Source organism: Tripterygium wilfordii, chromosome 14, assembly GCF_013401445.1.
Source record: "Tripterygium wilfordii isolate XIE 37 chromosome 14, ASM1340144v1, whole genome shotgun sequence".
NCBI lineage: Eukaryota > Viridiplantae > Streptophyta > Magnoliopsida > Celastrales > Celastraceae > Tripterygium > Tripterygium wilfordii.
Window position 1 is genome coordinate 3555795 of NC_052245.1, and position 27746 is coordinate 3583540.

The 27746-nt window shown below is 36.0% G+C and overlaps 3 protein-coding genes, 1 long non-coding RNA gene and 1 pseudogene across 4 annotated transcripts; 3 read left to right on the plus strand and 2 right to left on the minus strand.

The window, feature by feature from the left end:
* Positions 1-87: 87 nt before the first annotated feature.
* Positions 88-7960, minus strand: LOC120014546 (annotated as a pseudogene).
* A 631-nt stretch (positions 7961-8591) lies between these two features.
* LOC120014548 lies at positions 8592-10061 on the minus strand. Its single transcript, XR_005471574.1, has 2 exons — positions 9958-10061; positions 8592-9345 (listed from the first exon to the last, which is right to left on the minus strand). It is a non-coding gene; the product is annotated as an uncharacterized LOC120014548 (long non-coding RNA).
* A 793-nt stretch (positions 10062-10854) lies between these two features.
* Positions 10855-14624, plus strand: LOC120015435 (box C/D snoRNA protein 1). The gene is made up of 5 exons (XM_038867865.1): positions 10855-11117; positions 11666-11867; positions 12476-12544; positions 12951-13083; positions 13641-14624. The coding sequence occupies exons 1-5, from the start codon at positions 10883-10885 to the stop codon at positions 14268-14270; spliced, it is 1269 nt and encodes a 422-aa protein (XP_038723793.1). The 5' UTR covers positions 10855-10882; the 3' UTR covers positions 14271-14624.
* Positions 14625-18154: 3530 nt separating this feature from the next.
* On the plus strand, positions 18155-21546 carry LOC120015434 (vicianin hydrolase-like). Its single transcript, XM_038867864.1, has 12 exons — positions 18155-18371; positions 18684-18753; positions 18864-18922; positions 19005-19080; positions 19170-19247; positions 19503-19590; positions 19693-20064; positions 20164-20381; positions 20475-20506; positions 20616-20718; positions 20817-20925; positions 21216-21546. Exons 1-12 carry the CDS (start codon positions 18210-18212, stop codon positions 21382-21384), a joined length of 1536 nt encoding a protein of 511 aa, XP_038723792.1. The 5' UTR covers positions 18155-18209; the 3' UTR covers positions 21385-21546.
* A 1674-nt stretch (positions 21547-23220) lies between these two features.
* LOC120014559 (vicianin hydrolase-like) lies at positions 23221-27226 on the plus strand. The gene is made up of 13 exons (XM_038866542.1): positions 23221-23390; positions 23526-23595; positions 23933-23991; positions 24091-24166; positions 24866-24943; positions 25052-25139; positions 25226-25478; positions 25555-25670; positions 25787-26001; positions 26301-26332; positions 26429-26531; positions 26616-26718; positions 26813-27226. Exons 1-13 carry the CDS (start codon positions 23247-23249, stop codon positions 26979-26981), a joined length of 1506 nt encoding a protein of 501 aa, XP_038722470.1. The 5' UTR covers positions 23221-23246; the 3' UTR covers positions 26982-27226.
* Positions 27227-27746: the final 520 nt, after the last annotated feature.

Consider the following 27746-nt stretch of genomic DNA (forward strand, 5'->3'; position numbering starts at 1 on the left):
ACTTCTTGGAAGCAAAACCAACTATTGAAGAGTATAACAACTCTAGAAATTAAAAGGGTCAACTGCCAAAGTTGACGATAAACTACCTGGAACAAGGACATCAAACTTTATTTTTTTATACAGCAAGGACATCTGATCAAACATACTTTACATACTTGTCTTAGATTTTTCAAACTGGAATAGGAAGAATGTAAAGAATTTTAGTTGGTGGTTATAAAGTACCAGATTTCCATCCCTTACTTAACTGGAATCTCCCACCAGCATAACTTGCAGAGAAATCTCGAGAGGAAAGGTTGTTCAGCGAGTCAAATACTGCCCCGGCAAGATTGTGTCAGTAGGCTCTTTGAAGCTTTTCCAGAAGGTGAAGGCCAGAAAGACTTTGTATCAAGTGAAATAAAGATGACAGCAGCGGTACACTACACTTAATGGCAGCAGAAGCAGTTGGCAGAAGAGGCAGGAGGAGCAGGAAAGAGTTGATGATGAAAAGAGTTGAAGAAGCCATTAAGTAAAAGTTTTTTTTTTCTTCTTTTGCTCCTAACCAAACTTATAAGCTTATAACAGTATGGCCACAGTTTTTACTTTTTTTCCTAGAAAATCAATAATACAAAAAAATGTAAGCTATTTATTCAAATATTTGCATAATCGAGATTTGAAGAGGGAAAAATTCTAACCAGCAGCCTAGCATCTGGTAGTTTCAGCAGATTGAGCTAAAAGGGGATGGACAAGGAGGTATAGAAACTTGAACAACTCCTTCAAGCATCTGAGTGACCATCCTCATGGAAGGTCTTAAAGATGGATCCTCTTGTACGCACCAAATTCCCACCATCACTAGCCTTTCAACTCTTTTCATATCATTTCTCGCGTCCTCGTCATTCTCCAACAACTCATTTAATCTTCCTTCCTTGTAGCAATCGTACGCCCAGTCAGCAAGTGTCAATTCCTCTTCATTCTCCATTGCCATCGCAAGACTCTTTCTGCAGCAAATGATTTCCAATAACATGACTCCGTAACTATAGACGTCTACTCTTGCCGTAATTGGTGTGTTTCTGAACCATTCGGGCGCAACATATCCCCTAGTCCCTCTAATAACAGTTTCAGTTCGAGTTTGATCACTCATCAGAAGCTTTGCCAAACCAAAATCTGATATCCTTGCTGTGAATGCATCATCTAGGAGTATGTTTTGAGGCTTGATATCGCAATGGATGATCTGTGTACTGCACTCTTCGTGCAAGTACGTAAGCCCTCTTGCAATCCCAAGTGCAATTTGGACTCTTTTGTTCCAGTCAGGTCTCGAAATTCCAAATAGAAAGCTAGCCAATGTGCCATTGCTCATAAACTCATACACCAAAAGCTTGTGTTCATTTTCGTCACTATATCCGAGTAATTTAACCAGATTTTTGTGATGGACCTTTGCTATTGCACTTCTGTTTTGAATTCCCTTTCACCCTCCTGCAATACCTTGTCTAACTTCTTGACTGCGACGTAATATTTTGAAGTTGTTGTTGGTGATGATAATACCCCTTTAAAAACCGTACCAAAAGCTCCCCTTCCTAGCTCTTCTCTGAAACCATCAGTGGATTCTTTGAGTTCTTTATAAGTAAAAGTGCGTAAATTTGTCTCCAAAATACTTGATGGTCCGACAAGATGCTGTCTTCTCTGGTAGATGTAGAGAATAGCCAGAGAAATAGCTGCTACAAAAAGGAAGTTGAGGAACACTGAGCTTCCTAAAAGAAGTGCGCCCACCAAAACAAGAGTCTCTCGATCTTTCTTCCCCATGTTTGATTCTGTAAGCTTGACTGCCTCACAAATCAACACAAACAACTCACTCTGTGATTCCTGCAACTCACAGTCAACAACCAGCAATCCAACCAACACAGGAAATAACACAAGAGTAGTTGAAATACAAATCCAGCAGCACAAGAATCAACTGAAAACTTAGATGAGAATCACACACACAAAATCTGATTTTTTCATTCGTAAACATCCAAGAGATACAAGCATTTTTGTTCTAGAAAACACAAGTACAGAAGACAGTACAGAGCAGCTTCTAGACAATATATCCTAGCCATACATCTGTCATAATCTAACATACATTCATTAAACAAATTACAGTAAATTTCCTAAACTAACCTCAACATTCCTACACTCCTCCTTGAGGTTAAGTTTAGACATCCCCAGCATGGTCTTCAGCTGCTCAAATCTCTTCCTGTGCAATGCCTTGGTCAACAAGTCTGCTAACTGCTCATCAGAACTGCAGTGCTTCAATTTAACATCACCTTCTTTTTCTGCTTCTCTGATAGCATGATATTTCACCTTAATATGCTTAGTCTTGCCATGGTGCACTGGATTTTTGACAATTGAAATAGCAGATTGATTATCACAGAAGATCTCAGTAGCACCTTCAAGAATAAAACCCATATCAACCAGAATTTTCCTGAGCCAAATAGCATGATTTGATCCTGCAGCTGCTGATATATATTCAGCTTCTGCAGTAGATTGTGCTACAACCTCCTGCTTCTTTGAACACCATGAAAACACATTCTTGCCAAGACAGAACACATAACCACTTGTACTCTTAGAATCATCAAAGCTGCCAGCCCAATCACTATCAACAAAGCCTCTCAAAGTACAATCATCATCCCTGCTGTACTTAAGGCCACAATCCACAGACCCCCTCAAATACCTCAGCACCCTTTTCCCTGCTCCAGAGTGTATTTGACTAGGAGAATTTATGAACCTAGAGAGTAGGCTGGCTGCATACATTAAATCTGGTCTGGTAGCAGTCAAATAAAGAAGACTACCTACCAAACTCCTATAGGATGAAGGATCAACCTTCTCTGCTCCATCATCCTTTGAAAGTTTCTCATTCACCACAAGAGGTGCTGCCACAGATTTGCATTCCAGCATTTTAAACTTCTTCAAGACTTCAAGTGCATACTTCTTTTGAGACAGAAAAATACCATCCTCACTTTGATGAATTTCCATGCCCAGAAAGTATGACATAACACCCAAATCAGACATTTCAAATCTATTTTTCATCACTGTTTTGAAATTTTCCACAGAGGATAAATTCTTTCCAGTGACAAGAAAATCATCCACATACAAGGACACTATCAACTGATCATTCCCAGGCTTCACATACAGAGTTGGTTCATTACCACTCCTCACAAAGTCATTTTCAGTCAAATAAGAATCAATTTTAGTGTACCAAGCTCTTGGTGCCTGTTTAAGGCCATAGAGAGCTTTATGGAGCTTGTACACCTTATTCTCTTGTCCAGGAACTTCATACCCTTCAGGCTGCTCAACAAAGATATCTTCTTGAAGCTCACCATTTAGGAAAGCAGATTTCACATCCAAATGGTAAACTTTCCAACCCAATTGTGCTGCAAGTGCAAGAATAAGTCTCACAGTATCCAATCTGGCTACTGGAGCAAATGTATCACCATAATCTTCACCTGCAACTTGAGAGTACCCTTTAACCACCAATCTAGCTTTATACTTAAAAACTGAGCCATCCGGGTTGAGCTTGGTCTTATAAACCCATTTCACACCAATCACTTGTTTATCCTGTGGTCTTTCAGTAAGCTCCCAAGTTTGATTTTTATTGATCATATTCAACTCTTCTTCCATGGCTGAATTCCACTCCAGGAATTTTGAAGCTTCTGAATAACCACTAGGTTCAACAACCACTGCACAACATCTTTCATAGACCTCAGAGAGAGATTTATGCTTCACCACTGGCCTGTCATCATTAGAATCTAAGCCAGCAATTTCATCAGACTTTTCAGAAGTGACACTAGTAGGTACATACTCCTCCTGCTTGTCAATGCCCTTCTGAATTGTCTGATTGTCCCAATCCCAATAGGACTGCTCATCAAATACAACATCTCTGCTGACCTGGATTTTCTTGCTCTCCAAGTTATAAATTCTATAACCTTTAGACTGAGATGAATACCCCAGAAATATCCCCAAGTCAGACTTCTTATCAAGCTTTGACCTCTTCTGTGAAGGAACATGTGCATAACAGATTGAGCCAAATATCCTTAGATGCTTGGCAGTAGGTTTGATTCCAGACCAGACTTCAATTGGAGTCTTCTCCTTGACAGATTTTGATGGCAACCTGTTAAGGAGATACACTGATGTGTAGACAGCTTCCGCCCACAGAAACTTAGGCAATTTCTTCTCAAACAATAAACATCTTGCCATTTCTAAAATGGTTCTATTTTTCCTTTCAGAAACCCCATTCTGTTGGGGAGTATAGCTCACAGTGAGCTGATGTACAATCCCTGAATCCTCACAGAACTGATCAAATGCAGTTGAAGTGTATTCAGATCCATTATCTGACCTGATGGCTCTAATCTTCTTTCCACTTTGCGATTCAACCATATTTTTAAACTTCTTAAACACAGTCAAAACATGAGCCTTGCTGCTCATAAAATATACCCAGCACATTCTACTGTAATCATCAATAAACAATACAAAGTACTTGTTTTGTCCGAGAGAAGGAATTGACATTGGTCCACAAACATCTGTGTGGATCAATTCCAATTTATCTTTGGCTCTCCAAGTACTCTCAGTAGGAAATGCCTCTCTGTGCTGCTTCCCAAACTGGCAAGCACTACACACATGCTGGTCCAGAACGATTTCAGGCAAATCCCTCACCATTCCACCATCAGTAGCCAACTTTAGAGAACCAAGATTACAATGACCATATCTACAATGCCACAAAGCAGTATCATCTGCTCTAATGCTCAAAGCAAGCTGTTTATCAGAATTAGTATAGAGAGGAAAACAATTATCCACCAGCTGCACTGTAGCAATCTTACTGCCATTAGGAGCAAAGATAGTACAACTACAATTTTTGAAATCCAAAGCATAGCCTTTTTTGAGCATTTGAGCAACACTCAACAGATTATGCTTCAACTGAGGTATTAAAAGAACATTAGAAATTAGCTTGGTACCTTGATTAGTACACACAGCCACTGTACCCCTTCCAGCAGCTTGCACAATTTGGCCATTAGCAAGTTTGACCTTGGTATTCACAGATTTATCCAAGCTGGTAAACATATTTTCATCTTTAGCCATGTGACTAGTACAGCCACTATCCAACAGCCAAACATTTTGACCAGAAACCTGAGAGTCACACATAGCCATAAACAAAGAATCATGAGATTGTTGCTTCTGATCATCAGAATAATTTGCCTCCTGAGAGACAGTAGCACCACCACCACTTGATGCTTGACCCTGATTCTGCTTTGCTCTACAACTCTTTTCAATGTGGCCAAGCTTGTTACAAAACCTACACCTTGGCTTCCCATATTTCTGCCAACAGGTCTTCTCAGGATGGTTGGTCTTCCCACAGTGAGGACATGGAGGGAACTTGCCCTTTTTGGAAGAATCTCCTGAATTGGAACTGTCAGAAGTCTTTCCTTTACCACATTTCTCAAAAAATTTCTTCTTTCCCTCCTTAGAATTCTGCTGCTTACCCTTGTGCTTAGCTTGAAAAGCACCTTCCACCATATCATCCTGTCTGAAACTAACCCTCTGCTCATGTGCTTGCAATTTACTACAGACTTCTGAAATAGTCAATTTCTTCAAATCACAACTCTCCTCAATTGCAGAGACTTTAGCTTCAAACCTCTCTGGTAAGCTAATTAGTATTTTCTCAACAACTTTATGCTCCAATATATCTTCTCCATATAACCTCATTTGACTAACTAGTTCATTCAACTTTGCAGAATACCCCTTAATGGTATCTGTCTCCTTCATTCTCAACAACTCAAACTCCCTTTTGAGAGTCAACAACCTCTGTTGTCTTACCCTCTCACTTCCCTGAAACTCTTCAACAAGCTTGTCCCAAACCATTTTTGCAGACTTGATCCCTACTATTCTAGGGAACACCTCATCAGACAAGGCAGAGTGAAGGAAAGTGAGAGCCTTGAAGTTTTTCTGCTTCTGCTCAGCCAACTCTTTCATCTGAGCAACCCGTGGATTTTCAGGTTGTGAAGCAGGATCATAACCCTCTTCAATAACATCCCAGAGATTATGGGCCATGAGAAAAGCCTCCATCTTTACACACCAAAAATCGAAATTCTCACCTGAGAAGATGGGAGGTGAAGGCAGTGAAGAAGCTGACATCTTTGTGAACCCAGAAATCAACTCAAAGTCACCACAGCCCCTCAAGAATAGATGCTCCGATACCACTTGTAAGCTTGACTGCCTCACAAATCAACACAAACAACTCACTCTGTGATTCCTGCAACTCACAGTCAACAACCAGCAATCCAACCAACACAGGAAATAACACAAGAGTAGTTGAAATACAAATCCAGCAGCACAAGAATCAACTGAAAACTTAGATGAGAATCACACACACAAAATCTGATTTTTTCATTCGTAAACATCCAAGAGATACAAGCATTTTTGTTCTAGAAAACACAAGTACAGAAGACAGTACAGAGCAGCTTCTAGACAATATATCCTAGCCATACATCTGTCATAATCTAACATACATTCATTAAACAAATTACAGTAAATTTCCTAAACTAACCTCAACATTCCTACAGATTCCGAAGAAGGTTCACTTGAAGGAATTTCAGATTTAGGTACTTTGATTAGAGCCTTCCCATAAGGCTTATAGTCCCGCCTTCCATTTGAGAGAGGTAGTTTCTTCTTCCAGCAGATCCCATCTTTGATGACAGCAACTAAACAGTTGCAATCATGGAGGCAAGATACATTGCAGTCCTGTTCATTCAACTGGGGCATCTGCTCATAGTTTGCAGAAGTAGGCCAATATGCATTAGGCAAACTTTGCATTCCATACAAGTCCTCTGGCTTTGAATTGCCTTGATCGCAGTTCAGCATTCTGTCTTGCTTGCAGCCACTAAACTTGTTACTTGGATCAGACAATGAAAACCCAGGAATGCATTCACAGTTAGGCCTCTGATTAGCATCTAGACTACATAGGCTATTGAATCCACATGGGCCAATTCCCAAATCACCATTTATTTCTGAGCAGATATCGTCAGGAGCTGACCAGATTCGGAACCAGTTCTGCTCCCTGCCCCCACTTCTGGTGTGAGCATATTGAGTGAAAATCCCATCAGGATCAAGTGTTGCTCTATGATAATAATCTCCTACAGGAACTGCTTTTTTCGTCACATTAACAGCAGTTCTATTTCTTAGGATAATACTCAAGTAACCAGTTGTGTTAAAGACAAAAAGGTAACCGGAATTCATTTCATCAGCAGCATCAGAAGTGTTACTCACAAAATAAGGTGGATAAGCAAAATCTGTGGGCAAGGCAATGGGATTAAGTACCAGATTACCACCTGTTTGCATTTGGAGCTGAAACCTCCCTTTCGAGTAGTCATTTTCCGTTTTCTGTGAAGATAACTTTCCTCCAATTGCCAGTTCTTGTGTTGGCAAGATGGTGTCTGTAGGGTTCTTGAAGCTCTCCCATAGATATTCAGAATTCCTATCTACGAGAACAAAATTACCCGAGTCAAGCATGGCAGCATATGCAATTTCAGCAGATATGGACTCTGGTTTCCAGATTTCCTGGCCTTTTGGATCAACACGTCTTAAACCAGCATCATCAGTAAGCTCAATCTTTGACCCCTTCGGCGCAGGTTTATCTCCATTTGCATACCAAACTATGGTTTTCTCCGGTATCTTGTCAAACCAGATGGCAAATAAGAAGAGTTCTTCATCGCCAACGGTTTGAAATCCGATTGCGAAGTCCCCAGATGGAGATTTCCATGAAGTGTCATCTGAAGCAGCAAGAGATGATCCCAAACTGATGTTGGCTTTTTGTGAAGATACCAGAAGGGGTAAAGCAAGAACAAACAAGAAGCAGCAAAGGTGGTGAATAATAAGAGGTAAAGCCATTGTCACATAGAAACATATGCAGAAGCTGCAGAAATGGTGTATAATATATAAGCTCACGGTATTGTGTTTGAGTAGTCAAATAAATGTGACTTCTTACCTGCTAGGAAAGTGAAAATTCAAAGGTTAAGAAGAAACTCATACCCTGGAGAATTGTTTGTTTATGACACGTATGGTTTGTGTTTCTATCAGCAGTTCCAAGTCGCCTACTCCTCTCTGAGAAAAATAGCAGCTTTAGCTTTGACCAGAAGGAACTTGGCGATCATGTGTTCATTTGAGAAGTCCTGGTTTGACAATTAAGAGAGTAAATAGTTGCAGATTTGAACCAAACTTTCAAAGTCGAATTTGACCCCCTACAGTTGCTTTTGCATTTGTAATTATTATCCTCATACACGTTAAACTGGCCAGCCAATAACTGTGGAAATGGCAATAAAGTAGCAGTCAAGTAAAAAAAATATGAAACACACTGGGAAGAATCAAACTGAAGCACTACGTTTCTGTCCTGATGATATGTCATGAATGACATACCATATTCAAAGTCAAAGAACTTGCTCTATATTGAAAAAATGCAGATTGGTAATGTGTTACATTAGAACAGGTTAGTCCCGCAATGCCAAGTTTGGTAAAGATCCATCACTTCCTTATTGTGCATACCAGCAGCCATTAGTCTCCCTCAACACAAACCAAAGAAACATGCCAAAAAAAGAAGATAAAAACACATTTATGAGACAATTGAGACAGGGAACAGAGATACAATTGTGGATGGCTGGTCCATAACAAGTTCATATTGTCTACACTCTATTTGCTTCAATGGATTTACAGAAATTGATGGTGAAAAATCCAAAATCAAAACACCAAGTCCTTTTAACTCTCCTTATCGATTCAACCAAGAGAACCAAGTAACTAATTATTAGTCTCACCAAAATCCTCCTCACCTCCCAGAAAGCGTCAGAAACCAGCCCATCCAGCAGGTTGAGTAGTTGACTGACTCTCGGCAATCTTGGACTTGCAATGCCCTGAATATTATTTTGTTCGCCACTAGAACTCAATCTCTGGGAGCTGGCTGCGGGGTTAGCAGCAAAATAGTCGGTTTCCACGACACAGGATTAGGAGTATTCCATCCATCACTCTCCCTCTGTCAAAGATTGAATGTGCATGAAGTGTGACAATACTGGGATGTCCTGTCCTATAAGTGATTTCATCACAGAGATCTCCTTCATCACAAGTTCAAGTGATTCCTCATCATTGCATACCATGTGCTTCAAAGCATCCTGCTTTGATGGGTCTACAGCATCCCGAGCAAGGTAAACACATGAGAACACTCCCTCAGCAAAGGCTTTTTGGACATGAATTTTAAGATTGCCAACATCAATGGAGCGACCTTCAAGCCCTGTAGGTTCTTTTTGCATGAATGGCTTGAACTTCCACATGGTTATTGCAGTGAAGACAGCTGGAACACTGCACACACCGTAACAAATATTACTCAAAAAATGTTGAATTGAGTACAAACCCAACTGGATTAAGAACCATTGATGGCAATAAGAACATTACACATTAAACCCATATAAAAATAGCATTTCAAAGGTCAAGCAAAAATGGATAACAGACGGAAAGCAGGATATTATCTTAATATAGCAAGTTCTGAAAAACGTAACAGAACAAGATCACTGAAACAAGACACTCAATTCTAGTCTTTATCTTTCCTCCAGATACATAAAACCTAAATTTAATCATTTATTTTATATCTGGTAACAAAGAAATTTAGAGACAAAAATTAATTAGAAGTCATCCGAATACAATCACCGAGCAATGTATCAGCAGCTACAAATTCAAGATCTCAATCAGATGAAATCATAGCGTTAAACCCACACAATCCAACCATTGAACTAACAATCAAGATCTTAAGCTCTAATTCGAAAAAAAAAGCAATTCAACTCCCCATTATTTATTTTCTTTTCCTACTTTTCATTTCCTCCGCAGCAAACATACCCAACCACACGATAAAACAAGCAGTCGAGCTCAACAGATCGATAAAAATGAACAATCACACTAAAAAAATAGTAACTTTACCAGTGATGATACGATCGGATTAATAGGCGTATAAAAGAAGGTAGCGAGAATCTAAAGAGATGTAAATGAAGCCGTCTGTCCAGATTTTGATAAATACGCACCAATAGAAGAACATCAGTGAATAGATATATATAGAGAGAGGAGGTTTTGGATGGAGAAACAAAGAAAAAGCCTGCAAACAAGAACAGAGTGTAGGATAATTATTATATTTGCTATAATTAATGTTATAAATAATAGGACAACCATTTTACCATACTCTCTTTTTATTATTATTATTTTAAAAATGAATATTGCATTTAAAAAATGAAGGAAAAAAATTCCTATCATACTAAAATTGGGAGAGTGGGATTGATTGAAGTATCAAGGATTTAAATGAAATGTAAAGTCATGCTTTTATCAGATGACAAAATTATGTTCGGTCCATATCATTGAATTTGTTCAATTCATATTAAATCAATTTTGGACATTTGAAATTCAGGTTCAAACATAAAAGTCTTGTTCGGTTTAAAACCAAGTCAATGTCTAAACACAAAAAATTTATCCAATTTAAATCTGGATCCAAATTTAAGATATATAATTGATGTGCTTTCTCATTATTCAAACCTTATAGAGATTGATTGATGGCATATGATGATTGTACGAGATAAGCTGATTTGAAACTTCAGATTATTTGATGTATTATTAACTTATTATAATTTTCTTTTATTCTTAACTTGGATGTGTGTAATTATTAACTTGTTTTGTATTTATAATTATATGATTATTTGTTTTGTATTTTACTTTATTTTAAGTTCTATATATTGTTTTTAATTAATTGTAATTTTATTTTAAAAAGGGAAAAAATGTTAAACGCTGCGTTTCTTACCCCATAATACCCTAGTTACAGTCTCTCGAGCTTCTGAACTTTATTCGCGGTCACTCTTCGATGGAGCAACAACAGCAGGAACCCAAAGAAGAAGACGAACGAATACAAAAATTCGTTCGAAAATGCGAAGAGTGCAAAGAGAACCCATCAAAGTACACATGCCCCGGATGCTCTTTCCGCTCCTGTGGCCTCCCTTGCGTAAAAGCCCACAAGCAACGCACTGGATGCAGTGGCAACCGCAACCAGACCCAATTTGTTCCTCTCTCTGAGTTTGACGATAATCTTATCCGCTCTGGTAACTGTTCCTCTCTATCTCTGTCTTTGATTAGTCGTTTGTTAATTTGAGGTTGAATGGGATGGTCCTTTTCATCTTATATTGTAGTTTGATGAGTGAGTTTGCTCTATGTAATTCTATGTTCCACGTTTTGTTATACTTTTCTTTTTTCTCTGTTGTGAAGTTCGTGAATTTAATGTCTTTCATGGTAATTTTAACTCCCACTTTTGGTTGTGTTTGGTACTTAATTCTTGATAGATTCTGATTCGCTTGAGGAAGAATTTCAATACCCTTTTTGCTGTTTTATTGGATTCTTTTTGGATGAGTAGTAGCCACACAAGGAATTGTGGCCCTGCTTTTTCCTTATTTTTTTGAAGTGAAGAACTTAGTTGATATTGAATTGTAGGTATTCTCATCTTGCATTTCAAGCATGTTCTGAAATATGGTTTGTCATTTGCTTCTACATCTTTTCCACTCTTAGTTGAGAAATTCTCTGTTAGCGTTTGTTGTTGTTTAGTCGATGAAGTTTCTTGCTTTTTAATTCATCTACCTGTTTTGAATGTGATTAGATTATAATTTGTTGGAGGAAGTGAAGAGGGTTGCTGAATCTGCTCAAAGAACTAGAATCAAATTGCGTGCTTATCCTCACTATAACCTGCCATATTATCTTCGAAGCCTCCGAAGTGCTGCTGCAAGTCGAAGAACAAAGCTCCTACTTCTCCCTGGTGGAATGTCAAAGAGGGAGAAGAATCAATCTCGCTATGAGCAAAGGTTTTTTTATTTTAAAAATCCTTTACTGGAATTTGGATGAGATTATTATCATTTGATGGATTTTGATTTTCAAATATTCCAATTTTTAATATTTATACTCTGTCTATCTTTCAAGTCATAAACTTGCTCTGTTGAGCTTTTTTTCAATCATAGATGAATAACGTATTTGTACAGCAGTGCTAGTCAAATTAATATCTGGAGACAGACCTGATAAAAATTCCTGTTTCCTCGTGCTTGCTTTATTTTATTCCTGGTTGTTTACTGACATATTTCATTCTATTGTTTACTTAGAAATTAATTATTTTTTTAATCATACAACTCTATGCATCATATAGTTTTCTAATATAGATTGTTGCCTTTAAATGTTGATTTGGTTAGTGAAGAAAGGCTGTCGCTTGACTATTGTGTGATGGCAGCATTTGGAATTGTGATTTTATAGCTACTGCTGCAGTGCTGCTTAATTATGCATTATGTGCTCAATCTATTACTTTGTGCTGCCAATGGGTATTTGGGTTCCTGTAAGCTGTTGATATGGAGTTGTGAGTTTGATTACTTTGAACATGCATTCATTTGTCTTTTAAAGAGTTTGTTTCCTATTACTTTTGCAGGAAGAAATTTATCTCTTGGACAATTGAGTGGCGGTTTAACTCTACAGATGTTATTTTACTAGACCATGGGTACGTATGCTACTGCCTGTAGTAGAAATTGTTCATGTAATGGATTCTCACTATTGCTCATATGGATTCGTGTGGTTAATGCCAAAATTGTTTGGCAAAGGATTCTATGATGGTTGAGATGGGTTGTTTCATTGAACATTTCCACGTCCTTTGCATCCTATGCCATGCTTTGAAGTGTTAACAAAGCAAGAATTTCATTAAAGAAGTGACAAATTTGTGCATCGTTTTGGTTTATTTTCCATTCATTATTTGAATTGCTAATCCATTATATCTTTAATGGGAAAAAAATTATAGAAAAATCCCCAAAACTCTCTATTTCATTAAGCCTATTCTTTAGCTGAGCATTACTGCAACTTATTGTTATGGAACTTGGCCTCATCAATAACTGATAATTTTCTTTTTGCAGAGTGCATGAAGATGAGACTCTTGCTTCTGTCATTGAGAAGCACCTGAAAGCTGGCCCTTGGAATCATCAGCTTAAGCAGTTTTGCAATGAGCCTCTGGACTCTCTCAAGTTTTTTATCCGTAAATATCCCAAGGTGTGTTGCTCTCTAATTTGATTATTCTTCATTTTCCTGGACTTTTGATAGTTGCAAATAGGTTTTTTCGGATGGCTCAAAGTGCTTTGAGCCAAGTTCAGACCTAAATGAGTTGCATACCTTTAAAAAAGATCAAACTTGTCTGTTGTGCAAACCTTGTTATTTGTTAATACGTATTAGCTTATTTTACTAGTTACACGTTAAGCCTGAGTGTCTTTCCCAGCTTAGTCAGTTATTTTATTTTACCATTTTTGGTTAGGGTTGAGGTGTAAGCAACCAACCCCTCTTTTTTCGCTCTCTTTTTTGGTTTGTTTATGTTCAAAGTACGTTTTTAACTTTTCATTATCTCAATGTAACCTGTTGGTGCTGTTTTCCTCCATCTTTGGAGTGCTCCTCCGTGCTCATTTCTCTGCACCTCTTTAGAATTGCCTCTCTATCTGTTTCTTACCTTTCTAAATTCTAAGCATCTGTATTTCTATATCATTCCCAGCTGTGGTATTGTGGTAGAAATATCTAACCTTTATGTCCCTCTTTTTCTGCCCTTTTTGCCATTTCAGGGCCCCAGGTCACCTTATCGGGAGTTGGATGTGAAGGCACCACTAAGGCAACTATTGGCAAATGTGGTTATCCTGGAGTACCCTGTTATTCATGTTTTTCTTCCTTCCCACAGTTTCGACTTTGAAGTTGTCAAAGATTGCCATCCCTTCACCTATAATCCAGTGCTCAAGGATTCTGCCACCAATGGTCCCCCGAGTCCTAAAGGTGTTCTCTTCAGGGAGGAGGAAATAGAAGTTGAGGACAGCTCTTTGGATCCTAGAGCTGTTGATTTTATGAACTATGCTAATTCAAGTGATGTGCATAGATTCTCAAAACGAAACAAATCAGAGCAAACACTAAATAATTCATCGGGTAGGACTTTGTACACACAAGCAGCGGAAGCCAGCATTTCACCTTCCAAGTCCGAGAGTGGAGGAGTAGGAATTTTTGAAGACATGGAGTTTGATTTTGATCAAGGACTGATAGATGCATACTCTGATCTGATGGCAGAAATTAACCCCGACGACTATCTTAATTTTGAAGGCGAATTTGAGAAAGACGCAAAATTAGAGGAACTAAGAGATCTTCTAGATACCAATGGAGTTCACTCAGTGGAGGAGGAATTAGAGGAAGGGGAGATTGCTGAATGATTGGTTGTTTTGACATTATCTCATGGCTTGAAAACAGTTTTTAGCAGCCAATTTTGCACATTGGTTCGGAGCTGGAACTGCTATGACAGGCAAGGAACGGAGGACGGAGTTCAAACTCCATTGTTAATGGAGCAAAATAATCAACTTGACTACCATGACTGGTTGAGAGGATCAGCTGGCCATGTTTGTTCAACTGTACTTTAAGAAATTATTTTGAAGCCTCTGAAATCGGGTTACGTATCGGTATCAAACTCATTCAGTTTTGCTCTCTGTCTGTACTGCCTATAATGAATCATATTCATCTGTTTTTCTGTACCAAAGTCTGATTATAGTGCAAGCCTGCATTGATTTATCTGTTCTTGCTTAACAAATAACAAATTTGCTTTCAGTACAGGATTGAGGCCCTTTTTATCAACAATTTACATACCCCATTGCTTCCTGGACTGGGCTGATCAGCTTATTGTGGACAGGGAGGGGTTTGTCTGGCCCAACAAGGCCCAAGATGAAGTTGAGGCGAGACGCTTTACCTAACAACTATGGTCATGGGTTTGCCGAGCACATCTTTCCTCAAGTTTGCAGTGGCATCTTATTTCAGTTGGCGGTTTGTTATATATCACCGCATTACAATGAGTTTGAAGCTGAAACTGCAGGGAATTTCTTTTATTCGTAACGTAACACAACGCGGTTGACTATTTTTTTACATGAAAACATAATTTTTTTTTTTCAATTTTGCCCTAAACGAATTTTATTATTCTATCTATATTTTTTATAAAAATAAAATCATCAAAAATTAAGTAATATCAATGAAAAATATTCAATTTTATCCTCACCTCACCACAATATTTTCAGGGACGCGTCAAATATTGTTTGTCACCTCAACTCACATCACTTAACCACAAGCTTCGGAATTCGCCTCTCCTAACCGGTCATAAGAGGTTAAAACCCAACACAATTTGACACAATCCCAATAATTAAGGAAAGGGAAAAGGACAATAATTTTATATTTTGTATTAATTTAAGTATATTTTACTACTAGTTATTAATAACCGTTCAATTAAAGAAGAAATATGGGAAAGTCACAAGGGAATCGACACCATCATTAATGTGTGGGACTTCCCACGATCGCTTTGTTATGGGATTGTGACTTGTGGGGTTCAATTGTCATTAAAATGTCACTTCTTTGAAAGGTCCACACCATTACTTATTAATTGGTCACATGGATATTTCGTTTGAGAAGAAAATTGTTGATATAAAAAAATATTCGGTTAATTGATGACAATTAATTTTAAATTCTTGTTAATCCTCAATTGATTAATACAATACAATGCCTATATCCTTAATGAGTCATAACATTTTGTATGGTTTTTGTCTTAATTATTAATGAACCCACATTGGGTAAATTTCTTTTTCTTCCTTTTTTTTTTTTTTTCCTTTCTTTCTTTCTCTTAAGCTTCTTTTTCTTCCTTTTTTTGCTCTGTTTTCTATAAGGTGCGATGCCAAGGGTGAGAGTCCCAACAATAATTGCCTTTAACTTCAAAAAGTAAAATTATAGTGATCATGACATTTTCTAAAGAAACTAAGGACCATTCCTTTTAGCATGAGAAATTATTGTTAGGAACCCTACATCGAAAAATTGTGAGGATCCAATAAATTGGCAAGGATAAATCCTTCCCCATTCTATCATCAAGACACTTTTTTGATCTAACTATCATTAAGTGGCACAACCTAAATAATAACAAAGTCGTGCACCTGATGTATCTACGAAAACTGATAAAAGTACTACATTGAAAGATGTGGGAAACTCTTCCTTATTTATAAGAATAAACTCAGTTCCTTACATACTAACAAGGTCTTTTCCTAATCCAAGTTAGTTGGGCTTTGACACATGGGGTTCGGCCTTTAGTAGCTAAGCTAGGGATGGACAAAGCCGTGCGGGTCTGATGTATTCTCGGGAACTGGATAATCCAAAACGGATAATATCATTGATTTGTATGGGGGCGTAGATTTATAACAATTATTGGTGTGAGTGGATTGAGATTTATGACAATTATTATCACCAAATTATGGTCACATGTTACACGCCTCAATAGTCGCTTGTTGTATTTTTGTGGAGGTGTGTTGATGAACTTGACTTGTGAATGACCCCACATTGTTAATCAATCTTTTAATGATAACTAGTCCAATCATTCTCAAGCCCAAGGGGTTAGAGACTTAGAGTGGCTTATGTGATAAAAACACATTATTACCAACTTATGTTTGAAAGATCTATTATTAATATTGTATCCTACAAATTCAACATCTCACAATTATTTTAAGTTTAATTGTTTTTAAATTTTCAAATTCGAAATCTTGGGATCAGTATGAATATAAATAAGAAGTGAAAATTTTGAGCAAAAAGTCTGATTTGCCCAATTATATTGTGACTTATGTTGAAATTCTCAACCCAAACACATTGAATGTATTGTCCGTTTTGGATCACAGGGTCGCACGAATTTATTTTTCATAGGTCAATTGTCAATGATTCTTGGGATTAGAAAACAAGTTTTCAATGTGAGAGGAGTTGAGTATTGCTTATAAAACACTCAGCTTGGGATTCTGACAGACCGATATAGAATTTTAGTCTTGACACTCCCCCTTACTTGTGGGTTGAGTTATGTCAGACTCAACAACTGGATAAGTAGAGGTTCATATGACTGGATCGAGATTTTGCTTTGATACCATGTTGAAATTCCCAATCTAAACACGTTGAAGATATTATACGCTTTGGGCTTATAAGATAAAACACCAACAGTTTATCTTTTCAAACATAAGCTAATGTGTTTTTAGCTCATTAGGTGAAAAAATTGTATTTTTTTTTTTCTTGAAAAAGGTCAATGACCTGATAATATTTTTGAATCCAAAGAGTGATACAAAATATGAGGCCATAGGCACTCGCGTCACCTATAATGGGGGAATATAGTCCATAAAGATGGACACTAAATAAACAAAATCTTGAATAGGAAGATAAATATGTATTCTCGAAAATATTGTTGCAGTTGACATTCAATGCAACACATAAGCATGTTAATTGACTAAAAATTTCAAATTTTGTCCGAATAACCGGTTTGAAATAAATTCAAACCTTCGATTATTAAGTTGTAACGTTTGAACTTCCAATGACTAAATTGAAACTTGGTTGATCTTTTGGTGATGAAAAATATACTTAACCCGAGATATATAATTTATACAGAGTGTATGCACCATCCAAAATTGTAATGACTTTGTGTGTGTGGAGGGTTGGTATCCTTGAACTTACTCTCATTTCACTTTAAAGCGATTAATTGTGTGTCGGAGAGAGTGCAAGTGTTTCCCTCTCTCCGCTTTCCTTAAAGGGTGTCCACGATCAGTTTCGGTCGAAATTTTTTTTTTCCAGTTTTTTGACATAAATTTCATTGACCGGTTAATCAGTTATTGTTGGTTTGATCGATTTCTTCGACTTCTCGATTGGTCCTCACTAACATATATTTGATAATAATCAACCAATTTTTTTGGACAACCCTACTTCTCGTTTCTTAAAAGTGATGTGGATACTTTCTTTTTCTTTCACAGCCAATCCCGTCCGGAAGACCACTGCCATATATTATAGCAATAATAAAGACATGCAACAACCAATAATGCAACAATGTCATGTCAGATTACACATCCATATCAGATCATCAGAAGCTATGAGAGTAAAAATGGGTAGCCACATATATTATCTATATAGGTCCACTCCAGACAGTGTGCATCAATGTCATGTCTCTTTCTGACAGATTATATATGTACGGGTGATTGCTTTCAGAGACTCAATTATTTGTGCCGAATCATCGTGATCAACGGTTCAATTTTTTACTATATATATGGAGATGACTTTACCCTTAATTTTGTAGCAAAGAGTAGTAGAATCACTAATAATTCTCAATGGCAACTCACTACTGGTCTTATCTCCTCTATTGCCTAGTCCTGCTGTCTGGATCCTTGGTCACCTCTAATGGTGCTAAACCAAGCCATTACTCAATGCCCTTCAACCGGAGCAGTTTTCCGGCCGGTTTCGTATTTGGTGCCGGTATTGCCGCTCACCAGGTATGTCGTCATATACACATACAAACACTATCAAGACTGTAATCACATATCGGTCTGACATTAGCATAATCCAGTAGAATGACTTATAAATAAAGTCCAGACCCTCACCTCACACATTAGCATTGTGTTTTCTAGGCTTATAAATTATTGACGACGGCTCATGAAAACCAAAGTTTTATGGATCCGATATATTTACAGAGAACCGATAAACCTAAAGAGTACAATATTTGTTGGTGTGTTTGGGCTAAGAATTTCAACAAACACACATGTATGTTATTGAATTTTCTAATTTTTGAATTCTATGGGTTTCAGTCTGAAGGAGCTGCAAATATAGATGGAAGGGGGCAAAGTATTTGGGATACCTTCACCAAGAACCACCCAGGTCAGAAATTGATTCATACATTCATGTAATTGTTACTTAATTAGTCTTTTATTTCTTTTATTTATGTAATGTGAAAAAAATTATTGTTCATGGTGGCTTTAAATTGGCAGAGAAAATATGGGATCATAGCACAGCCAATATAGCTGATGACTTCTATCACCATTACAAGGTAAATATATAAATCAATGACATTAATTAATTAATTATTCACTTAAATGGTTGGGATTAACAAAATAATACTAATGTTCCAGGAAGACATACAATTGATGAAAAAAATTGGGCTTGATTCCTTCAGATTTTCAATCTCCTGGTCAAGAGTATTGCCTAGTAATTTACATCTCAACTCTTCCATTATATCTTAATTACTACATGATTTATTACATATATAGTTTTGACATGTTTAACTTTGATTTCAGAGGGAAAAATCAGTGGGGGAGTGAATCCATTGGGTGTCAAATTCTACAACAATCTTATTGATGAGCTCCTATCCAATGGTACTTTCAAACTTTCTTTTAGTTATGCTTGGCATGAGTATTTGTAGGCACAGGAGATAAGAGGGCCGGGTTCGAGATAGTTAGGAAGTTCTCAAGATGATTCTAGTAGGAATCGAACTCAACACTTCCCGAGTCCATATGGTTTTGGTCCCAGACAGATTCATCAATTATACTATCACCCAAGTGGTTGCCTGTGAAAACTCATGCAAGCATAGCCTTATCTTGATGCCAATTAATTTTGATCAAATATTACAGGACTAGTGCCCTTTGTGACAATATTCCACTGGGATCTTCCACAAGCACTTGAAGATGAATATGGTGGATTCTTAAGTTCTAAGATTGTGTAAGTCATACATTAAATATTGTAGGAATGTTTGATTATATACACAATTGTGTACTAAATATTTGGTTGAATGTGTACTAAATATTTGGTTGAAATGTATAGGAATGACTTCCAGGATTACGCGGACTTCTGCTTCAAAACATTTGGTGATAGAGTCAAGCACTGGGTAACCCTAAATGAACCTTATTCATACAGCAACAATGGCTACAACACCGGCACATTCGCCCCTGGCCGATGCTCGAATTACATTGGAAACTGCACTTCCGGCAACTCGGCCACCGAGCCCTACATTGTTGCTCATAATCTGCTTCTATCTCATGGCATTGCTGTCAAATTGTACAAACAAAAATACCAGGCTTATCAAAAGGGACAAATTGGGATCACAATTGTAACAAATTGGTTTGTACCCCAAAATGAGAAATCAGCTGCTGACCATAGAGCTGCCTACAGAGTTCTTGATTTTCTCTTTGGATGGTAATTAATTCCTTCTTAATTTAGGCCATAATTAATTTTGATCAATCTAATCTATACATGTAATTAGTAGGAATATTAATGGTGATTAATTTTGTTTAGGTTTGCTGATCCGGTCATTCACGGGGATTATCCGAAGGTTATGAGAGAAATAGTAGCAGAGAGATTGCCTAAATTCACCAAGTCTGAATCTGAAATGCTTAAAGGGTCATTGGATTTTCTTGGAGTGAATTATTATACAACAAATTATGCAGCACATACTTTAACCTACCCTCGTGTTAACCTAAGTTACTCCACTGATAATCATGCTGCTCTTTCAAGTAAGCTTAATTATTAATTATAAGATATTATTTTTTTTATAATAAATATATTTACAGAAGATAATTTTTTTTATTATTTTTGTTTTGCCACAGCTTATAGAAATGGAAAACCCATCGGTACACCGGTAATTAATAATTAATTTTGTTTTATTTTTTTAATTTAATTTTACTATATTTTTTAGTTTAACAATGAATAATAATTGTGTTAAAATGGGGGGTTTATGACATTCACAGACACCATTGAATTGGCTTTTCATCTACCCAAAGGGGATCAGAGCTCTGATGCTTTATATAAAGAACAAGTACAACAATCCACCAGTCTATGTTACTGAGAATGGTGACATTCTTTTTTATCTTAATTAATTTTTTCTATTAATTTTAATTAATTTTTTTTATTTTTTGTATATTAATTTAATCCCATGTGTTGGTGTGCAGGATATGCTGACTCAGTGAATACATCAAAGCCAATTAAAGAAATTGTTAAGGATGGTATGAGAATAAAATACTATCACAGGCATCTCTACTCTCTCTTACAATCCATCAAGTAAGTAGTAATAATTCATTCATTATTGAGTATTTAAAATACCCATTTTGAATTATGAATTATATATCTCTTATGCGGATACCCGCAAGTTATATTAATTTACGCACCTCAATCTCACCATTGATTTAGAACATGTGGGACCCAAAACAATGGTCCCCACTTGTCATTTCACTCATCTACACTCTCAAAAAGTGTGCGTAAGTTAATATAACTTACGGACGTTCGCATAAGAAAATTCATGTATATATATATATGTTTAATAATTTATTTGGTGTAATTTTGGGATGCAGGGAAGGAGCAAATGTGAAGGGATACTATGCTTGGTCATTGTTTGATGACTTTGAATGGGATGCTGGTTACACAGTTGGGTTTGGGATGATATATGTGGATTTCAAGAATAAGTTGACAAGATACATGAAATACTCTGCTTATTGGTTTAAAATGTTCCTACTCCACTGAATATTTATGTATCTTTGTCTAAATATGAGAATTCTCTAAGAAAGATATATATTCTTTTTTAGAGAATTTGTATGACGTCATTTTAAGAGAATAAATTGGTAAGTTTGTATGGTATCATTTATCCGAGAGAATTGGCAAGTTCATTGTTGGCTACCGAAAAAATGATCTCCCGGTCTTTTTCCACATCAACAGAAAAAAATAATTTTATTGATTTTATACTCTACGTTAATAAGTTGGTCGACCATAAAATCTCAAAGATCTTTTTCCACATCAATAGAAAAAAATAATTTTATTGATTTTATACTCCACGTTAATAAGTTGGTCAATCATAAAATCTAAAAAATCTGCTTGATTGAAACAAATTCAAAATTTAATTTATTAAATTATAATTTTTGAATATTCAATGATTAAATCATAAATATGACGAATTCAAAAACTATGGTTTAAACATGCTAATCCCCACAACCCACACGATGAGTACACAAACATTGGGCCATTAATTGGCTCCAGCCTATATACACTAGGCCCAGGCCCATCTTCTGATTCCAGAAAGGCAGAACTTCAACTTGGAGTTGGTGCCAAGTCAATAGTCCATGTATCACCCCAAACCCGATAACTCGGAGTATTTTAACAGGGTTATCAAATGGGGCCATGAACCTCTTAAAAATTATCGGTAAGGAAAACAAAAGATATCGCAAAGAAATATAACAAATGTTTAATTCTCTCGTTAGTCTTAGTTACTTGCAAGACAATTTTCAAACTTGTATAAATTAAGTGTATTGACAAATTCATTAAGATTAGTATATAATTTAGCAACAAACATGCATGAGGGGATTAATATAATTAATAAGCAAGCAAAATCCATTAAAATTTGGGGCAACCATTTATGGCGGCTATAGCCTTACAAGTATCAATTTTTCACAGATTGGGAGAATTTAAAGACAATGACTTGTTCTTCCACGCATATTAGAATTTATTAGTATAACCTTTTGTTCTCGTCTTCAATTAAATAAAAAAATAATTATAAAAAAAATAATTATTATTATTATTATTATAAAAATAATAATGATGATGATAGATGATGATGGAGAAATAAGAGTATTAACACAAGTTTTGCATATGACTTTGTGATCAATTTGATGTTAAATAATATTTATCCTCTCGATTCGGTGTATCTAATTGACAAACACACCCACACATATATATATAATATTGGATTTGGGTATACTATTCCAACACCTATATACATGTGATCTTGACTATTGTTTGTCCTTGATTTATTTATGTTGACTATATTAATTAGCAAACGACAGCACCACCAAACATGGAGGGCCCGTTTGATGGGGTCAGCGGGGCCGCTCCGACTATCAAAAATCAGTGGTGTCACTGGTTCGTAACGCTGGCAAAAAAGAAGCTCCACTAATGGACACATGGAGTACTTTTTGTTGCTGGACTGCTTTATTTTTTTCCTTTTGTTTTGTTTTATCAAATAATTTTAAATTTATTTAATACAAAAAATAATTTTAATAATAAATATAAAATAATTTTTCAATGAGCTAACATAATTTAAATGGTTCGTCAAACACCTCATAGTTTCTTTCACAGTTTTTATTACATCATTTTTTACTAGTTTCTGAGTTAACGTTGAGAATCACAACAACCGCTCTATCAAACGAAACCGGAATGTCCGAGCCTTCAGACAATGACGCTTTTATATATTTTCCTTTTGCAATTCTTCAATTCAACGTTCAAACACTCTAACCCAAAATCCGCACTCGATTATGCATATTATAACCTTACTTTATAGACTTTATGACATGTATATAAATATACAAACATGGGTTCGGAAACTAAACTAAGTTATGGCGATTCAATTAGGTTCCTTCCAAATATGGCTTGTCGCCATTACATTAAGCATGGTGGTTTGCACCACCGGAGCAAACGGGCTCAGCCGCAGTAGTTTTCCGCCAGGTTTCAGTTTTGGGACCGGAAACTCCGCTACATCGGTAAGTTTTTGCATGGTTAATCTCAATTATACATGTACAACAAACTAAGAGTCTTAAGAGTTAAGACATACATACATACATACATACATATGTATATGTATATTAATTGTTGTATATATTTTTTGTAATAATTAGTCGGACGGAGCAGCATATGAAGATGGAAAGGGACCAAGTATTTGTGATACTTTTGTTAGGAAATTCCCAGGTCTCTCTCACTCCTTTGCTCTATTTTCTGCCTCCAACAAAAAATGAAAAAAAGATGCTCATATATGCAAAAAGATAATAATACTATAAGTTTTTGTTTTAGGTTCGAATTATTGATTGGTATAGATCCATAATTAAGAGAATCACGAGTAACTCAAATGATACTTATGTGTGTGGTATCTTATAAAGATCTCGAGTTCGAGCCTCCCTCATCTCCTTTCCCGGTAATAAAAAAAATAAATCCATAATTAAGAATTAGCCAAGAAAATATGGCTATTAATTAACAAAAGTATTTGTATGGCTATTATTATTATACATTATTGTATGGTGGCTGGCAGAGAAAGTTATGGATCATAGCACAGGAGATGTAGCTGCTGATTTTTATCATCGCTACAAGGTACACCAATTTTGGTATTTAACAACATTTTTCTTTCATATACTTTAAATAAATAAAAACATATTAGTTTTATGATTGAGAAATTAAATGTTCTGGCAGGACGATGTACAATTATTGAAAGAAATTGGATTTGACTCCTTCAAATTCTCCATTTCATGGTCAAGAGTATTACCTAGTAAGACCATATTTAATTCTCGTAAACTTTTAATCATTAAAAGATATTTAAGGGTGCATGGTTTTTTCAGGGTCTTCTGATAGGTTGTGTGGAGTCTAATCATTGACAAGTTAGACCCGGGGACCAGAGGCGAAGCCCCACTTACTTCCTCAAAAAAATTTAAATATACCTATATATAAAATAAATTACAGAAAAAACCCATGAATTTTCAATTTAGACTCCTTTTTTTAAAAGAATTTGCTTAAAATTGTTCAAATAATAAGACATGTCACAATTATTATTTATTTTATTTCATAAAATTTTGATTTTTAGTGTATAATTAATAAATAACCAAAAAAAATAATTATGGGCAACGCCCCCATACCCCCCGCTTAGCTTTGCCCACTCAGACATAATATTCTATGTCCACCCATGACAACTCCCTCATATTATGTCATGGCTTCGCCCTTGTTGGGAAACAAGGGTCAACAGGTCCTCTGAATTTTTTTTATTTTCTTAAGATTGTAGATGGATAGTTTCGGTATTATAACATTTCTTTGTTGTTCTAAGGACTACTTACTCTATTTTGTTGTCTCTCTTCGTCAATCTTTCTGCTATTTGTTAATATTTAGGAAGGTCAATTCCTAACATCTTCAAATTCTCCATTACATTGCACAAAGTATTCACTTTTCTTCCTTTTTATTGTTTAAATCATCTTAGAGGGGAAGATAAGTGGAGGAGTGAACCCACTTGGAGTGAAATTCTACAACGACTTAATTGATGAGCTTCTAGCAAATGGTACAAAAAATTCTAATCTCTCTCTCTCTCTCTCTCATTACCCAATTTTGGCTTTAATTTTGCTTAATTTGAAATACATATATATATATATTTGAATACCATGGGCAGGAATAAAGCCATTTGTTATCTTACTATATTTTGACACCCCACAAGCACTTGAAGATGAATATGATGGACTCCTAAGCCCCAACATAGTGTAAGTAATCAACAAACCAACATTACATTAATTTGTATTATGTAATAAATCTTAATTTAATTTCATGAATATTGTGGTAACTACAGGAAAGATTTTGAGGATTACGCGGACTTTTGCTTCAAAACATTTGGTGATCGTGTCCAACGGTGGATTACCGTTCACGATCCAACCGGATTTAGTTACCACGGCTACTCCGATGGCACTTTTGCTCCCGGACGATGTTCTAGCTTTGTTTCCAACTGCCCTACTGGAAACTCGGCCACCGAACCCTACATTGCTGCCCACCATCTCCTTCTTTCTCATGCCGCCGCCGTGAAATTGTACAGGCAAAAATACCAGGTTAATTTAATTTCATAAGCTTTGTGGCAACATTTTGATTTTAATTAATTTTTAATTAGATTGATACAATTTTCAGGCTACACAAAAGGGGCAAATTGGAATCACAATTCTCTCTCACTGGTTTTTACCGAAAAATAATACATTATCGGACATTGAAGCTGTCTCTAGAGGTCTAGACTACTTTTTTGGATGGTAAGTACATATATATATATATATATATATATATATATATATTGTATAACATTAATTCACATATATATTATAGTAAAATGTAATTAATTAACGTGGTGTAACAAAATTTGGTGTAGGTTTGGGCATCCAGTTGTTTATGGTGATTATCCCAAAAGTATAAAATCAATAGTAGGAAATCGACTGCCAAAATTTACAGAAGCTGAATCAAAGTTGCTTAAAGGATCATTTGATTTTCTTGGTCTCAATTACTTCACAACTAATTACTTGCAATATGTTCCTTTGAACACTGTCAACACCAGTTTCAATTCAGACAGACAATTCGCCTTCAGCTGTATGTTTTATTTTCCTTAATTCATCACTAATTAATTGTTAATATATATATATATATAAGAATTCTCACATGCACAAGAATTATACGCATCAATTTTACGCATTTGAAATTCAATGGTTGTAATAAATCACAACAAAAGTGGGGACTACACATTTACTGTGGGATCCGCTGCATCTATGATTGAAAAACGAGTACGTAAAGTTAGTGCGAATGTGAGAAGTGCTTTATATATGTTTATATATATAGTTTGTGTTCATGGTTATGATTAATTAATATTGTTCATGTTGGTGTTGTGACAGTTGACAAAAATGGAGTTCCTATTGGTACACCAGTAAGCTCTCCCTCTTTCTCTCTAATTATAAATAAAAATAATACTTAATTAGTCTAATATGAATTAATTATACTTAATTTTTAATTTATTTTGCAGACTTCTATGATCTGGCTGTACAACTATCCAAAGGGGTTCCTGAACCTTCTGCTCTATATAAAGAAAAATTACAAAAATCCTCCAATTTACATCTCTGAGAATGGTAAATTAATTAATTAAACAGTATTGTTGTCATGCTTAATTTCCTAAATCAAAATCATAAAAATATAATAATATTGTTGTGCAGGAATGGGAGATAGTGGTTCATGGCCAATTCAACAAGCTCTCAATGATACTTTGAGAATAACATATCACCATGACCATCTATCATACCTTCTAAAAGCAATTAAGTAAGTAATTAGTATTACCCACAAACTAATTTTGATTTTTAATTTTTCTCAATTAATAATTAATTAATTAATTTTTTCTTGTTTGTGTTGACAGGAATGGTGTGAATGTGAGAGGTTACCATACATGGTCCTTTTTGGATGATTTTGCATATGAAGCTGGTTATACAATTCGTACTGGACTCACTTTTGTTGATCGCAAGAATAATTTAAAAAGATACCCAAAAGAGTCTGCTTATTGGTTTACCAACTTCCTTCATAAATAATTAATACCCGAGCGGCTCGAGCCACTAGTTGAAGTGGTAAAGATGGTGTGTAATTGTGTATCACTTTTGTTGATCGCGAGAATAACTTGAAAAGATACCCAAAAGACTTTGCTTATTGGGGTTAGTAACTTCCTTCATAAATAGACTTCAAAATCTACAGATTGAGTAGAAGATGTAATAAGGGGATGATGATCTTTTGGCCTGCTATGCTAATACTACGTCGTATTATTGTTTGTTTAAAATAATAACACTGACTCTGAGTATATTTTCACTCCGAAATTAATGTATTTATCAGGAAAGAGAAAATAGAGGGTTTTTAACGCAATTATGGGCCTAAGAGGCTGGTCGAGAATTGGGCCTGTTTAGCAAACCAAACCATTGTGGTCCAGGGTGTCCAGCATGTGTTGAGGTCCAATACTGTTGAGCAAAGTAGAAATGGAAGAGCCCAACAAGTAGCCAATCAAGTGAATCCCAATTAAAAAAAAAAGGAAAATTAAAGATTAGTCCCTTCTAGAAGAGTTTTGTTCCAAGAAGGACACTCTTAAAAGTATATTTCATAAAGTTCATGTAATTTGAACAATATTCCAAGAAAGACAAAAAATTAAAATATATGGTTTTATTGTCTAAAATACCCTCATCTTTATCCTCAAACATGGCACATGCCTCCTGTACATGATTCATCTATGAGCTTCGTCGGAAGCTTCATCTCTGCCCCTCATGCATTATTCGAGAGTTCTATGCCATTTTTTAGTGATTTTTCATCCT

Coding starts and splice junctions, on each gene's coding strand:
- LOC120015435 (XM_038867865.1), top strand. CDS start 10,883: ATGGAGCAACAACAGCAGGAACCCAAAGAAGAAGACGAACGAATACAA. Junction 11,868..12,475: donor CAATCTCGCTATGAGCAAAG/GTTTTTTTATTT, acceptor TTACTTTTGCAG/GAAGAAATTTATCTCTTGGA. Junction 13,084..13,640: donor TTATCCGTAAATATCCCAAG/GTGTGTTGCTCT, acceptor TTGCCATTTCAG/GGCCCCAGGTCACCTTATCG.
- LOC120015434 (XM_038867864.1), top strand. CDS start 18,210: ATGGCAACTCACTACTGGTCTTATCTCCTCTATTGCCTAGTCCTGCTG. Junction 18,372..18,683: donor CCGGTATTGCCGCTCACCAG/GTATGTCGTCAT, acceptor TATGGGTTTCAG/TCTGAAGGAGCTGCAAATAT. Junction 19,081..19,169: donor CTGGTCAAGAGTATTGCCTA/GTAATTTACATC, acceptor CTTTGATTTCAG/AGGGAAAAATCAGTGGGGGA.
- LOC120014559 (XM_038866542.1), top strand. CDS start 23,247: ATGGCGATTCAATTAGGTTCCTTCCAAATATGGCTTGTCGCCATTACA. Junction 23,391..23,525: donor CCGGAAACTCCGCTACATCG/GTAAGTTTTTGC, acceptor TGTAATAATTAG/TCGGACGGAGCAGCATATGA. Junction 24,167..24,865: donor ATGGTCAAGAGTATTACCTA/GTAAGACCATAT, acceptor AAATCATCTTAG/AGGGGAAGATAAGTGGAGGA.